Genomic DNA, 15,762 nt, shown 5'->3' on the forward strand with positions numbered 1-15,762 from the left:
TTCTTACAGAAAACTGTGAGAAGAGGTGGAAATAATGCTTTTTGATATTTCCCCTAAACAAATAATGGGCAAAAGCAATTCTTGAGATGGAGGGTGAACAGACGGAGAGTGGGTAGGGAAGCTAGAGTGAGAAAGAGGGAGCAATACTCCATTGTGACTGAACTGCAAAATGGGATTTGCATAAATAAGGCTGAAACATCAGCAGGCCCTTTTACAGCCACCAGCAGGGCTGAGATGAGGGAAGAGAGATGGCGTGTGTGTGTGTGTGTGTGTGTGTGTGTGTGTGTGGTTTTTTTTTTTTTTTTTTTTTTTTTTTTAAATAAATCTTTGTTGTGTTTAAAATTTTCAGCCAGTGGACTATGTTGACAGCAAGGTCAGGGTTCCTTTCTTCTCGCTGATCCCACACCTTACCAGCGGAGTATACCAGTAGATACTGCATTGCTATAAAGCCTCCCACTCCCCTTCAGAGGAATTTGGGTGACGTAGATTGGAAGGGTCTACTCTCTAAGCAGGCAGCATACGATGACTGTTACATAAGCATGAAAATAAAATAGTCTTCCAGTGCCACCCGCATCGGAAAGCCCAAATCTAATTGAATTGAACTATTTTCTGCCCCCTTCATATTTATATCACAGGCAAAAAGCTCATTTTTGGAGCGTCATTATGCTGTTTTCCCATTAACTTGCATGAACTGCATCTCCTCGTGTTTGCCATGATAGACAGTTCAGCATCTTTACTGGAGGTGGAGGAAGTGAATTCTCTGTGATTACCTCTATGATGCTTTCTTGTTTAAATGTGTGTGTGTGTGAGACATGCTGGAACGTACACACCTGATGTGTGTGTGTCCGTGTATTCCTTATGACAATCATGTCAGCAAGCTTTCCAATTAGTGTCTTGTTAGCGTGCGATTGGAAAGAACAGATGATTGACAGTTCCTGCTGTTTGCTTCCATGTACGCGCACAGACTTGCATCACATGCATATGCTTGTTATTGGGGTTTAGATTTAGATGAAGCCCCTCCAGGCCTTACATGCAAGTTGGAGTTGAAGTAGAAGACTGGCTCTTTGATATATTATAAACTATATCTACTAATGCAAACGAAATATATATATATTTTAAGTGATTTTATTTTATTTTATTTTTTCTAGTTCTTCTCTCGAGGCTCTCCTCCTTTAGTATTGCTCCATAGTGAAGGAGTCAGTCAAGGCCAAGTACTGCCTGATCCCACCAGGTCCGAACATTTTTAACTTGTGCTGGACACCTTATCCTAAAGGGTTCACTGAGCTTTAAGCAAAGTGCTTGTGGATGGTTGAAAAGAGTTTAGTATACATCCCTCAGCACCTTGTGAAGAGGGAATAGAGGAGCCTAACTTTCCCTAGCTGGCAATCATGCCCAGTTTGTGCAAAGTAAATGGTGTTTTTAAATGTCAGTCAGCTTTTTTTTTTTTTCTGACGTTCATTGATTTTTTTTTTAATGTACAAATGAAATGGTACTCCCTCTAAAAGTCCTAGTTGTTACTGGTGTCCTAAACATTTTACCTGTTTAAAAACACCAACAATCACAATCAGATGCCACTTTTGGAGTAGCCTTTATTAATATCTCATTAGGTTTTGTACTGTACATTTAAACTTTTTAGGAGCAGGAAGGTTCATCCTAGGGCTGCACGATTTTGCATAAAATGAGAATCACGATTTTTTGGCTTAGAATTGAGATCACGATTCTCTCACGATTTTCTTTTCCAGTATAAATATTTATTGCACTTATTAACTGCACATCAACTTCGTAACAGTTGAGACTGAACATAAAAACAATAAATAAACATAAAAACAATAAATGTCTCACGTTTTGTTGTTGCTGCAAAATGTTGTACTGCTTGAAATTCCGTCTCCACCGTTGCTCGACACTGAGTGTATAGAGCAGGTAGTGCAGCAATAGAAAAATAGTTGCGGGACGGCACTGTGTAGCGTTTGTCTAGGGTGTTGATAATTTTCCTAAATCCCTCGTTTTGCACAGTGTTGATGGGAGCCGTATCTTTGGTCAGGTGATAAGTAATAGCCTCCGTAATTTCTTTGTGCCTGCGGGAGTTCGACGTGTATAGGGAAGCGCTGTATAAGGTTCCCGTTATTGATGTTTGGGTGGTTGACCGGGACGGATTTTCTCCTGTCACTTTCTCGTCATCCCTGACGTGCTCTCCGTTGTTTTTTCCCTGCCAATTTTAGCATCACACGGCACAGCTTCTGTATCACGTGGTATAAGGCTCCGCCCTTGTCATTTGTTGAGCAGGAGGAGTGAGCGCTTGTTTCCATGCAGATTACGTCCCGGATCAAAATGCGGTACAATCGTCGTCGTCGTCATTTTTTTTTTTTTTTTTAAATCGTTGTCATTTGGAAATGAGATCGCACATAAGTATGAATCGAGATCGCGATTTTCTAACGATTAATCGTGCAGCCCTAGTTCATCCAATTACAGATTTCTCTTGGAGACGGACGTTAAATTCAGTTTACATTGTTAAAGTGAAGGGGAACCCTGAGCATTAAAGTTTTTGTGGCCGGTACACAGTAGCCGATAGCATCTGATATAGTGTCATTGTTAGACTCCGCTCTAGCACAAGCTCCAATTATAGAAACAAGACGTTAACAGCAGAACCTGTTCTCTGAGTGCCTGTTCAGCTGGTAGTGTGTAATTATTCAGACACAAAGTTTAACTGAACTTTTATATGGGGACTGTCGCGTTAACAGAAGCTCTTGTTTCTGATTTATGCTGTATATCACAGCTGCAGAATTACACATGCTTCAATATAAAATGCGTAAAAGAAGTGGCCTTTCGTTACATTTTTAATAATGAGCCTAGCATATCTCTGAAGTGTCTCCACTACAGTATTTTTTTTTACATTTAAAGGTTAATCTAGTCAGTTTAATTTGGTTCTACAAGCCGCCTCTGTTTCTGTTGAGAAGCCAGCGTCTGCCTGTGTGCAGTAATCTGTGCTCCTGACTGCTGTAAATCACTTCTTCTTCTTCTGTGACCAGTGAGAGATGAGTGTTGCTGCTGTAGCAGGAGTCTGTGTATTTGTCTGCTTCCCAGTGCTGCCACCATCCCCCCACACAAGTAGAAAAGGGGGCGACACAACCCCCAAACACCATTCCACCTCCCTCTCCCCAGGGGGACTCTGGAGCCAGTTACAATGCTGAGTGTTTTGGAAGAGCTCCTAAATATTTTCAGGATGACAATGTAATCTCACTGACTGGGCTGCTCTCTTGAACAGGATTCTCGTGCAGTTCTCACTCTCACTCACCAACACACACAAAAGACAGTGATTGGTGTGAGTCACAGTACCAGCTCGACAGCTCTACCACATGTGCCAAAGATAAAGAAAGTATCAATGACTAACCTAACTGGTGTTTTTTTTTTTTTTTATTATTGTAAAATCATTATATGTAAATCAACAGATTTCTTTTTTCCAGATAAATATTGGTGCTCTCTGGTGGACAAACTAAGCAGTGGTGGCAGCGTTTGGGCTGTGACTTAGTTTTTATCAGTTAATATTGAACCAGACTCCATATCAGCTTATAGTGGATCATTTATATTATCAAGCACCTTGAGATGATTGATCTTGCATATTGATGATGTATAAATTGAATCAAATTATAGAGTTAGTGGAGGGAAAGACTGATGTTTTGTGTCTGCTGTTTTTTTACAGTCTTTGTTCTGTCAGCTGTTTAAGTTGGTCAGTTGTTTTAACTAACACATGTTGAACAATGAGGATTGAAATTATGTACGTACTTCCAGAGTTCACAACAGATTTAGACTGTACTTGCAGGGGTGTTTGTAGGAACACCCATGAGCTTCCAAAGACAGTGTATGCACAATTTCTTAAACAAATTATTAGATTATTTATTTTGTAACTTTTTCCTGCAAATACAATTGTGAAGTACTTGGTGATTATTACCGGAGCATTATAATCCGCCGTCTCTTTAATGAGTCTCTTATCCTTCACCATTTTTGGACTGCAGCTGGATGTGGTAGACTTTGTCTGCTCTGAAGCACTCGATACAAACACATGAACCGGTTCTCCCCCAGTCGGTAGACCTTGAGGACACAGCAGATCTGTAGAGTTGAAGAAGATTATCATTACCAGCTGCAGTCTAAGGGCTCCAAGGCGCTTCTGCGGTGGTATTGCAGACAGACAGCTTTGTGGATGGCTGTATACATGTTGTAGCTGTTTACTGTCACTAGGGGGCGACGCCACAAACAACTGATCTGTGGGCTACTTTTACTTGCTTGTGCTATTGTTGGTCCATCACTTGTGGACAAAAGCAGGTTTATAACTTACAAATTGCTGAAGTGAAACCAAGTGTTCAAAATAAAGAAAAGCGTCCACTGCAGCTTCTCATGCTGCTCCTGTTTGTGGCCCACTCTTCAAGCTGTCAGGGTTCAGGTTATGCATACACTCATCCACGTCGAGCTATGTGCTTTTGTTGTTTTGTTTTTTTTTGAGGACTTTTGACGTTGGAGTTGGTTGCCTACGGAGAGCCTCTCTGCAGGCAAATACCTATGCAAACAGACACAACGTCTACCATAAATTAAGTATAAGATGGCGCATGTAATTTGTCCATTTGCAGGATGCGATAATCTTGGAAAGCAGCTGAATGATGTTGAAAGCTGTCATAGTAGAAACCAGGCTGTTGATCTGCGGGCAAGCGGGTTAGCGGTGTCTGAATTTTTTAAAAATAAAAGCAAAGGGTATTGTCCGTTTGTTGCGGATGGCATCATTCTCTCAGATGGATATGGAATAAAGCTAAAGCCAGTCTCTAAATGTATTTGGGCGGGTCTTAACATACCTGGGCGGCCTGCCCATATAAAGTCTGTGTGTGAAGCACTGAGTGTGTTGAGGGCGAAAAAAAATGCACTATAAGCAGACATTTCAGACACTGGGGGAAAAACAAACATGCTGAGGTTACAATTAACAATGACTGAAGTCTGTGTAAGTGGTCAGGTAATGAATTTGACCTACGATTTTCTTACTGAATAATGTCAGAATTACTTTATTAAGCCCTGTTTTGCCCAAAGCAACTTTAAAAGAGGGGGAAAAATAACTTTTCCATCTTTCACTCATAGACAGGAAGATTGATAATAAGAAGACTTTGGGTAGAGTGTTGCTTTGAACTCTCTTGAGACGGCATCTGCCTTTTCCAGTTTTGTTAACGGTCTTTTTTCTCCTTCTTTTCTCTCAACAGTGTGCCCAAGGGCCGTTGAAAGCCCCCTTGGGGGAATTTCATAAATACACACTGAACAAGAACAAGAGAAGCCTTCTGGACTATTGTTATTTTTTTCCACACTTTTCCCACACACACACATACACTTACACACATACACGCACACCCACACAGACAAGGACGTAGAGAGAATGTTGGAGGTCCAAGAGGAGAGGCCAGCGGCGGCAGGTACAGCAGCAACACATTTCAGCAAGAGGGAACGAGGAAAGAAAGAGAGAGAAGAGGCCAAGGACGGTCGGGGAAACCTGTCGAACATTGGGAATCCTGTTCCTGGCTCCAGGAACGTGCGTGCAAAAGCGCCGCTCACACACACAGGCAGTCCTCACCAGCTCATCACTCCACCCTGTTCTGTAGTCTTGGGAGCTCCATCAATGAACTCCAATAGGCTAAAGAACTCCCCGTCCACCAACACACAAAGGTGAGTGGATTCATACAATGTGACAACCTGTGGATATTGCCCTGTGATACTTCCTTTCTAATAATGATCAGCTATTTTGTGGGTGTAACTGAAATCTAGGTTATACTGGCTATATATTAAAGCTATGGATTAAAATAATGTTTAATCCAGACTGTTTATGATGGACAGCAAAGCATTTTTAACTGCATGAGAATCTTTGGAAGTACATGGAAATAAAACTTTTTAAAGGGTTGTTTGAAAAACTACTACCCTTTTTTTTTGTTTGTTTTTTTTTGTTAAGACAACCTTCCTAGACAATTTGGTGGACTATTAATGATGACTAAACCACTTAAGCTTGTTATTTAGCTTCAATAACATGTAATCAAACTTTACTGAGGAAACATCTGTCCACGGCAAATCTTTTTTTTTTTTTACGTAATTGGTAAAAAAAGAAGAAGAAGAAGAAAAAAAGCCAAGGTTATTAACAACAGTTAAGAACAAGGGGCAAATTGAAAAGCTCTGCCTGTTTTTCCAGCTTAGATTTAGTTGAAATAAGAAATATTAACTTTAAAAATCAGCAAGACCGAGGCCACATTAAGGCGGCCTTTTTGCTCATATGTACTGTACTTTCTAGAGAGCTGTCGTTCTAGTATTTGAATGTAAGAAATAAACATATTCGTGCTGTCAAATCTGTTTACGCTGCTTACAATCAGCATGTCGTTTAAACCCTTATAGCCATCAAGAATGGGGCAGCTCTTTTGCTAACTGATGCATGTGGGCACAGAGTTCAGTTCAATTTCAGTTCACTTCTGGTTTATTTAAAGACCCTACAGTACTCAGAAAACTCCAACGATTAGATGATCCGGTATGAGCAAGCATGTTGTGACAGTGGGAAAGAAAAACTCCTTTTGAACAGGAAGAAACCTTTGGTAGAACCAGGCTACAGGAGGCACAACTGTCTGCCACGACTATTTGGGGGAATGAAAGAAAAGTGAAGAGAAAAACAGGAGCACAGGGAGACAGGACAGTTATTTCTTTTTTTATTCCAGCTCCTAAACCTGGTAGGAAGACCTAGTTTAAAATGGTGTCTCTTCTCTAGTTTGGCTAGAAAATCTAGCCATAGTTAGAAATTACTCTTAAGTAATCTTTTTGCATGGACATCATTTACTTTTCTGTAGCAGCAGGCAGAGAATGCGTTTGGATAGCTGTTAACACAGAAACTCGGCCCTATCTAGACACTTTTGGCTGATTACTTTAACTTAATTACCTCTGTCTGCTTGCACTTCACCAGTGGCTGTGGCTTAATGATTGTAATGTTACTTTTTCCTACACACTCGACAGACGGAGTCACTCAGTCCCTGCAAGGACCCTGAGGCACACACGTTACCTACAGGGCTTTCTTCTTAAAGAGGAAGGCTCGGCCGTTTATAAAGTCATCTCACTTGCACATCTAAAATTAAAAAACAAAAAAGTAAAATAAAATAAAAACAATAAATAAAATAAAGCTAACATGTTATCCTTATGCTTTTTAAGGTTATTATTACTCTGGTATTTTCATTTCTCTTTACTGAGTTGAACTTACTCTCTTGATGTCTTTAATTGTAGCGGTATTGTGCAGTGAGGCTTGTAAGCAAGTATGTCTACACGATACCTGATAAATCTATAAGAGTTGCATGTTGGCAAGGTCAAGAAGGTGGTACAAACCTGAACAATTTGCTTTACTTGTATGGTGTGGAAATTAGGTGTTGGTCAGGTGTAATGCTAATGTAAAATCATTTTTTGTGAATTATTAGTTTAAGGTTTTGATGCGTGATCCAGAGCTCTTCCAGGGTCAGGGAGTACACTGGGCTTGGAAGTTTTCCCTGCTGACTCATGGTTCTGGAGCCTCTGGAAATGACTGCATGGACTGCCAAACTTATGGCTTTGCCTTCTTGTTGTGCTGGCTGTGTGTCTGTCTCTACATACATACAGTGTGCAGAGCTGTGGCTGAACCTTTTGGACATGTTGGCATATGTTTTATGCTACTTGTACAAATGTGTGTACATGTACATATGTGAGTGTGTGTGTGTGTGTGTGTGTGTGTGTGTGTGTGTGTGTGTGTGTGTGTATATATGAGGAAGAAAGAAAGATATTAGGGTGTGGTATGGAAGTTCTCTGCCAGTTGGATGTTTCCTGCTTGCCTGAACTGAACTGCTCTCAGAGCCGGTTAGCAGCAGTCATTTGTAGGTGCCCTGTCTCTTTGCAGACGAGATCTGTGTGCACTGAATTCCCCATACTGGTAACTTAATCTTGCGTTCACAGACATCTATGCCAACTGTTGGTTGTCAAACTGATGCTGTGTTTAGCAGTTGCAAGTTGTTGTTTTTTTTTTGTGGGGGGGTGGGGGTGGGGTGGGTGTAAGGACAAAAAGAACACAAGAAAGTTCACATTTTCCTTTGGTTTTCTCTCTGCGACCCCTCTTGGGTACCATATTGGAGGGGAAAAGGGCACATGTTATAACTAGGTGTCGTGGGATTAAAGACCCTATGGATGGCAAGCTGTCTCTGCATTTATCTGTGATTTACCTGGTTCATTCTTGATTCCAGAAAATGATTATTAGATAAGCCGGCTAAAATGCCCCTGGCCTTTTGTTGTATCCAAAATATCTGATGTTTTTCACAGATTTCAAGGCAAAGTAGCTGTTTTAGTTCATGGTGTAAATGTATCCTTATCTATTCATTGTTTTTCAGCCCTAAACCTAAGACGGAGGCCATGGTACGATCACCTCCCGTCGTGTCTCCCTCCACTGCCGCCCAGAGTGACTCTAAAATGCCCAATCAGGGCAAACCAGGGAGTACGGGCAGCCAATCACAGCCCTCACCCTGTGACCCCAAGACCAAAGGGGCTCAAAATGTTGCAGGTGGAGTGGGGCTTAAAAACGGCCAGAGCCTAAGCTCCGGCCCAAGCTCCAAGGTGAAATCCAAAAGGAGCATGAACAACTCTGCAGAGTCATCCGAACAACCAGAGAGTGGTACGCCTACCAGTGAGGAAACGGGTAAGAATCACCATAGCCAGTACAGTATTATCAAATCATCTGCTGTGTTGTTTGCTAATACTACACACTCTGCCAAGAGAATACAAATTGGACATCTTGAAAGATGTACTTTGCAGTCCCTCATTGCCAGTCACACTGATAAACCTAAGGCCACTGATGGTTTTGTGTGTGCGTGTGTGTGTACAGATAGTAGCAGGGCGAAGAGGATATGTGTTACGGAGAGGAGGGCGCCGTACAGTGGAGCTGACTGGTACTCTGGGGGAGAAAGTGACGAAGATAACAGAGGATTCTTCAGTAAGTGTGTTAACATGTGCATTCAAGCATATATAATATTCCCTCCATTAATCAACTTGACTTGACAGCGGTTTTCAGTAGAGCTACATTTGCCATAAGTCTGTGCTTAAAGTCGTGGGTATACCCTGTTCTCTCCCTGCAGACTCAAACTCCAGCGATGTGAATCCCCAGGACACTGTCACACATTCTACCTCCAATGCCGGACTCAGTCGCTCCTCAACGCCCTCCCACAATACACTGGGAGGCCAAGTCTCCACAACAGAGCCTGCTAGTGGCCAGAAACAAGGCTCAAAATTTGTTTATGTCTTCAGCACAGGGATAGCTAACAAGTAAGGAAGCCAGAAGTTACCTTTTCTATTACTTCGTATTTGTCATAAATTTTGGCTTAGAAATAGAATATTCCTGTTTAATTGTTGGTGTTCACAGTTGGTTTATCTAGCCAAGTTTTAAATATTAATGAGTTTATAGAAAGTAAAACATTTTTTCTTTTACATAATAAAAACCTACATCTGCAGCAGCACGATTAAAATAGAATTGCTAACAGTGATATTTTCATTGAGTGTATCTTTGTGCTTCTGTCATCAGTGACTGTTAAAGCTGTTTGTATATGTGGGACTAAGGTACTTGGCTTCCTCGCCTGTCCTTCACCCAGCTTTTTCAATTATAGCCTAAATTTTTTGTGTGTATCTGCACAAGCACGTGTGTTTTTCAGTGGGAGTACATGCTTGGCTTAGATTACCACTCTCTTTTGGGAGTTGGAGATCAAATATGTGGATGCCCAGTAGAAGGTGTGCACGTGTAATACTTTTCTTAGTCTGCTGACCTTGGCATTACCTTCATGGTCGCATCTAAGACTCATTCATGTGGCTCACTGTCTCACACACTCACTCTCACTATTGTGTCTGATGACTGATATCTAACCGTCTGCCTCCTTGTCCTCAGGGCAGCTGAAGAGGTTATTAGTGGCCGTATAGAAAACATCATTGTCTTCCACATTACAAACATCTCCAACAACAGGGACATAGCTCACCTCCTCTTGGTAAATACTCATTTCATAGTAAATAAATACTAACATATATACATGGCATATATGAAATTTTATATATATATATGAACATGATTATGTTGACACTGCTACATCTCAATCCCGTTTCTCTTTCTCTGTGTTAAAGAACAATGCAGCAAACGACTCCAATCCTCCCCAGCAGCCTCCGTCCCACACCCAAGATCAGAGCCACCAGCCTGGATCCAACCCGTCCTTACCTGGCACGTCAGAGTCAGCCCCACCACAGCCTTCAAATCAAGGGAGCCAATCTGGTGTTCTTCCGCAGGAAGGCTCATCCTCTACAGGCATGGAATCCAAAAATATTCCCAGCAGCAGCCCCAGTAACACTACAGCCCCAGTTGACCAGGTCCCTGCAACCCAACCAGAGGCTGGCCTCAATCCCCCAACATCAGGTGAAAGTGGACAGGGTGGAGGAACTGGTGGAACAGGTCTGACACCCCAACAGCAGCAGCAACACCAGCAGCTAACCCAGGAGCTGTTGAACATGGAGGTGAACACAGAGGGTCTGTCACAAGAACAGATAGAACATCGGCAGCGCTCTCTGCAGACCTTGCGAGATATTCAGCGCATGCTTTTCCCTGATGACCGTGATGCCCCGCCAGCTGGAGCTCAACAATCTCATAGTGGACCCCATGATGGGGGTCCTGATGCGCCACCCCGGAGGTCTGAGCAGGGCCCCTTACAGGCTATGATAGCGCAGTCTCAGAGTTTAGGCCCACCAGGTGGACCAGTAGGACCTCGTCCACAAGGTCCACCTTTTGGCCCACCCCATGGTCCCAGGGACATGCCCCCATTTCCACAGGATGAAATGGGTCCACACATGGGAGGCCCAGGTGGATGTGGAGATGGAGAGCAGATGACCCCAGAACAGGTGGCGTGGCTGAAGCTACAGCAGGAATTTTACGAAGAGAAAAGGAAGAAACAAGAAATGCAACACCGGCCAATTGGTCCTGATATGATGATGCACCCCCATGGTCCACGTGGCATGATGCGAGGGCCCCCGCCTCCTTATCAGATGGGCCCAGGAGAAATGTGGGGAGGACCAGGTGGGCCACCGGATCACTATCCAGAGCGCATGAGCATGGGTCCTGGCCCCAGGGGTATGCCCCCACATATGCAGAGGATGCCTGGCTTCTCTGGCATGATGAATCCCGAAATGGAGGGCCCCCCGAGGCCTGGAATGGGATGGCCTGATGAGTTGCCTCCCCGTATAGGAGAAGCGCGTTTCCCTGGAGGACCTGGGCCAATGTTTGCTGGTCCAGGAGCTCGTGGTGAGCGTTTCCCAAACCCTCAGTCAGTCCAAGAGGCAATGTTTCACCAAGGAATGGGTGGAGAGAAGGGTCTTCCTCCTGGGATGATGATGGACATGCAGAGGATGATGGGACACCAAAGAAGTGGAATGGAACCAGGTAATGGCATGGGTATGTTTCCCAGAATGCCCAGTGATGGTCCCATGAGTCCTTCCTCTAGATTGCCAGGAATAGGGGGCCGGGAAATGGGACCTGAGTTTGGCATGGGGCCTGGCCCGGGGCCAGGACCTCATATGCATCCTTCAAAACTACGAGATCCCCCCATGAATATGAGCCCTGATGAGATGATGAGAATGAGAGGGGGCGGAGGGCCAATGGAGAATATGGGTCCACAAGGCAGGCCCATGCAGGGTCGGCCATTCCCTGAGCAGACGCAGCCAGGAGACTTTCCTATGGGGCCTGGGAGATCCTTCCCTGGGGGTGCTGGAGGAATGAGGGGTCCACATGCAGACCAAGCATTTGGTCCAGAGCACAGATCTACACCAACTGGAGGCAATGGCCGTATTAATCATATTCCCTCTGCTGGGGGTCCTGCACAAGGCCAGAGGGGCCGTAAGCCAGCAGATCTGAATGTCCAAGCAGGAGGTGGGAACTCTCCCAGTGTTAATCCACTTAAGTCTCCTCCTCTGAGGCAAGTGCAGTCCCCCATGATGGGCTCTCCCTCGGCTAATCTTAAGTCCCCTCAAACACCGTCCCAACTGGCTGGCATGCTCACCGGTTCCACAGGCCCTGCTGCCCCCCCAGCACCTCCAACTTCAGCACCAATGAAGTCTCCTCACTCCATGATGGGATCAGCAGGTGCTTCTCCTGTTCATATGAGATCTCCTTCTCTTCCTAACCCATCTCCAGGATGGGCTTCCTCACCAAAACCACCCATGCAGAGTCCTGGAGTGCCCCCTCAGGGTGGCAAGCCTCCGCTCAGTATCACCTCACCAAATATGATGCCAAGTATGGAGCAAGGTATGCATTGTTTTTCATTTTCTGTTGTTATATGTACCCTTTTCTTGCAAAAAGAAAATTCCTAAATAAAAACAATGAAAAAAGAGAAGTTGTATTCAGTTAATATTGGGATTTTATTTTTTAAATGATATGGGGTTGAATTTTAGTTTTAGTTATTGTCCCAGTGATCACATTTCAGATATTTGACTCAACTTGTTGAAACAGAATCAACCTAAAAACTAAAAATGATATGGATCTGATGTGTTTATCTTCCATGTTCATCAGATCTTTCAGATTAACACATCTGTGGGGTGGGGTTGTGTGGGTTATGGTCCAGTGGCTCCCTCTTCTGGCCACATAATGTAGTAGCCACATTATCTTACTAAGTCTGAATTTGCACACAAATTGCAAGGAATGTCACTTGTGGTAGTTTAATGTAAAACAATCCACAAGAAGAAAAAAAATAGACTGTTGTATTTTATTATTTCTTTGTCATGTCCTCTGTTTCTTCATATGTTGTCGTCTAGGTGGTAACGGCCCTCCCTCAGCCCCTCCTTCATCAGGGGCTCCATCTGGTTCCATGTCTCTCCCAGGCAATGTCCCGTCTGGTAGCCCTTACACCATACCTCCTGAACCAACACTATCCCAGAACCCGCTCTCCATCATGATGTCACGCATGTCCAAGTTTGCAATGCCCAGCTCCACCCCACTTTACCACGATGCCATAAAGACTGTTGCCAGCTCTGATGATGACTCACCGCCAGCTCGCTCCCCTAACCTGCCGTCAGGGAACAATAATGGTAAGACGTGAAATATCTTCTGTATAATATTTAATTTCAGTTCTCTGAACTTGAGCTACTTTACCAGTCGCTATACTCTCTATATAATAATTTCTTTTTGACTTATAGGTATGGCAATGAATCACCAAGGCAATCCACGTATGATGGGACCTGGAAATGCTGGACCTATGCCTGCCCTCAGCCCTCTAGGTATGAATCCAATGGGATCCCAGCCTCTCTCACATGGCATGCCCCCACAGATGCCCTCTCCCAATGCCCCAAATATGGGCCCAGGCATGATGCCTCATGGTATGATGATACCACCAAATCCTCAAGACCCTGGTATGGCCAACCCTCAAATGATGCCACAGGGACGCATGGGTTACCCTCACCGGGGCCAGGGATACCCCCTAACCCAGTCACCTTCCCAGCAAGGCCCTTTCTCTCCGCACAATGGTCCCGGTCCCCAAGGCTTCCCTGGCCATCCTATGGGTTTCCAGGGGGAGGGAGGACCTATGGGAGGACGGATGGGGAATATGTCTCATGGGGGAGGGGCTGATGGGGTTATGTGCAAACCCAATACCCCTGGTGGGCCAGAGTTCAATAACATGCAAGGTGGATTCAGTGATGCAGACCTTCATGAGGTAATGCGGCCGGGAGCTTCTGGTATTCCCGAGTTTGACCTGTCCAGGATAATCCCTTCAGAGAAGCCTAGTCAGACTCTGTCTTACTACCCTCGAGGCGGAGGAGACAACCCCGGGGGGAAACCGCCACACCCTTCTGGCTTTCCCATGCAGAGCATGATGGGCGACGGCCCACCAAGGATGGGGATACCAATGCAGGGGATGGGGGGAATGTCAGGGGGACCTGGTCCTGGGGGAATGGGCCCTCAAGACATGCCAATGGGCAACCCTGGCCACAATTCAATGCGGCCACCGGGATTCATGGGCCAAGGCATGATGGGCCCTCAGCACCGGATGATGTCCCCTGGGGGCCCAGGAGGGATGATCCAGGGGAGACAAATGGCCCACCCAGGTCCTGGAGGCTCACCTAACATGATGATGTCACTGCAGGGCATGGGCGGCCCCCCACAGCAGACAATGATGATGGGGGGTCAGATGAGGCCTCGTGACATGGACATGGGCTTCAGTCCGGGCCCTGGAATGTTCTAATCCAACAGAAACATTGTATCTAGAATGTTCTTGGACAATACACAAGGAAGGAGTAATGATATCGGACTCCGGAGAGTATTCATTAAACTGATGGACTCGAGTAAAGGAGGTAAAATATGAACGTGATAGCGTACCCAGAAAATGAGCAGAGTGGAGATAACCAGTCACCTGGTAATGTCCTGTGTGAACTATTCCGGCGGAGACTGTGACAGGGCCGCATTGGAGTACTTTTGCCACAAGAACATTTAATTTTGACTCATGAACTTCAGAATGTATGGGATTGTTGTGGTCACACAGTTTTGCAAAACTGTTCATGTGGGGGGGTTTTGGTTTTTTTTTGTTTGTTTGTTTTTGGTTTTTTTTGATTATCTGACTGTAAAGATGACTTCGACATCAAAGAGGAATCAAACCTAACTAAAAGTCAGCGTGGAGATGCTACAGTATATGTCTACTTTTTTTGAAATTAAAAAAACAAAACAAAAAAACAAATTTGTCGCGAAAGTGGTATGGAACAAGAGAAAGGAAAGAAGAATTTGTGCTTTGTGAAGACTTTAGTGGAAATCCATCTTGTCTCTCGCTCCATTGTTTTGACTGTATCTGTACAGTATATACGTGAGAGTGCGTTGGCGTGCTTGACCGAATGTGCGTTTGTGTGGTATGTATGTATGTGTCTGTATGTATAGGCATTCTATCAGTGACCTCTCAACTCCTCTTACCAAGCTTTCATTGGGGGAGGAATGTCCCCCTAAAAATACTGTACTGTTTACCATTGGTGGGCTATTCAAATTTTAGTCTATTTTAATTTTCTTTGTAACTCCAGTGTATAACAAACCAAACTATGACCTCATTAAGATAATAGTATTATTAAAAAAGCACAAACATGGACCATCTGCAGAAAGCGTCTTCTTTCTCTATTTTTACCATTGAGAGCAAACACATTTTAAGTGTGAGGATCCTGGCAGCTTTGCAGCACCATGATAATCTCCAGTCCATTTCAAGTTGTAGATGACATTTGACTCTGTGCTCCAAAACTTTCAGGACTTCCTACGCTCGCCAGCGTGAATACTATTGCTAATACCCAGATGTGCTGTGTTCTTCTTGTTCCTGTTGTGTTCCTGTTTTGTTTTGACTCTCTTGTTGACTCTGGGTAATGATCATTCCCACAGCAATAATCTCCCGATGGTCAGCAGAATAGGACAGGAGTGGCTGTACGCCGCAGCAGGTATGCCAGGTATTATAGAACTAGAGCTAGGTAGATCTGGTATAAAAAATTTAAACAAATAAATTTTTTTTTTTTAGTAAGGCAGGTGTGGTGTCCGGAGTGAGACACAGAAATGTAAACACGTACTGCTTACCATCCAGTTGACTTCTTCTCTTTTCTCTATTGTATAAGCTTGTCATGTGTTTCTCCATTGGCTTTGGTGCAGAATAGCCTACCAGGGCTGTGGTGATGGACTACAAATAAAAGATATTCTTTTGTTATATACATGTCTATGGA

General features: G+C 44.1%; 1 protein-coding gene across 2 annotated transcripts in view; it reads left to right on the forward strand.

Annotated features, from left to right (window-relative positions):
- Window positions 1–15,748, forward strand: part of bcl9 (BCL9 transcription coactivator) — a 29,155-nt gene extending 13,407 nt beyond the window's left edge. For both annotated transcript variants that reach the window (XM_084954688.1, XM_084954689.1), the window contains exons 3-10: window positions 5,235–5,691; window positions 8,400–8,704; window positions 8,891–8,998; window positions 9,141–9,327; window positions 9,941–10,037; window positions 10,171–12,334; window positions 12,841–13,113; window positions 13,222–15,748. In XM_084954688.1, coding sequence (XP_084810814.1) covers window positions 5,405–5,691; window positions 8,400–8,704; window positions 8,891–8,998; window positions 9,141–9,327; window positions 9,941–10,037; window positions 10,171–12,334; window positions 12,841–13,113; window positions 13,222–14,264 — 4,464 coding nt within the window. In that variant the 5' untranslated portion in view covers window positions 5,235–5,404 and the 3' untranslated portion in view covers window positions 14,265–15,748. The remainder of the gene's footprint in view (window positions 1–5,234; window positions 5,692–8,399; window positions 8,705–8,890; window positions 8,999–9,140; window positions 9,328–9,940; window positions 10,038–10,170; window positions 12,335–12,840; window positions 13,114–13,221) is intronic.
- The last annotated feature ends 14 nt before the right edge of the window (window positions 15,749–15,762 follow it).

Source organism: Perissodus microlepis, chromosome 16 (assembly GCF_051167445.1).
Source record: "Perissodus microlepis isolate ML-2025 ecotype Zambia chromosome 16, ASM5116744v1, whole genome shotgun sequence".
Taxonomy (NCBI): domain Eukaryota; kingdom Metazoa; phylum Chordata; class Actinopteri; order Cichliformes; family Cichlidae; genus Perissodus; species Perissodus microlepis.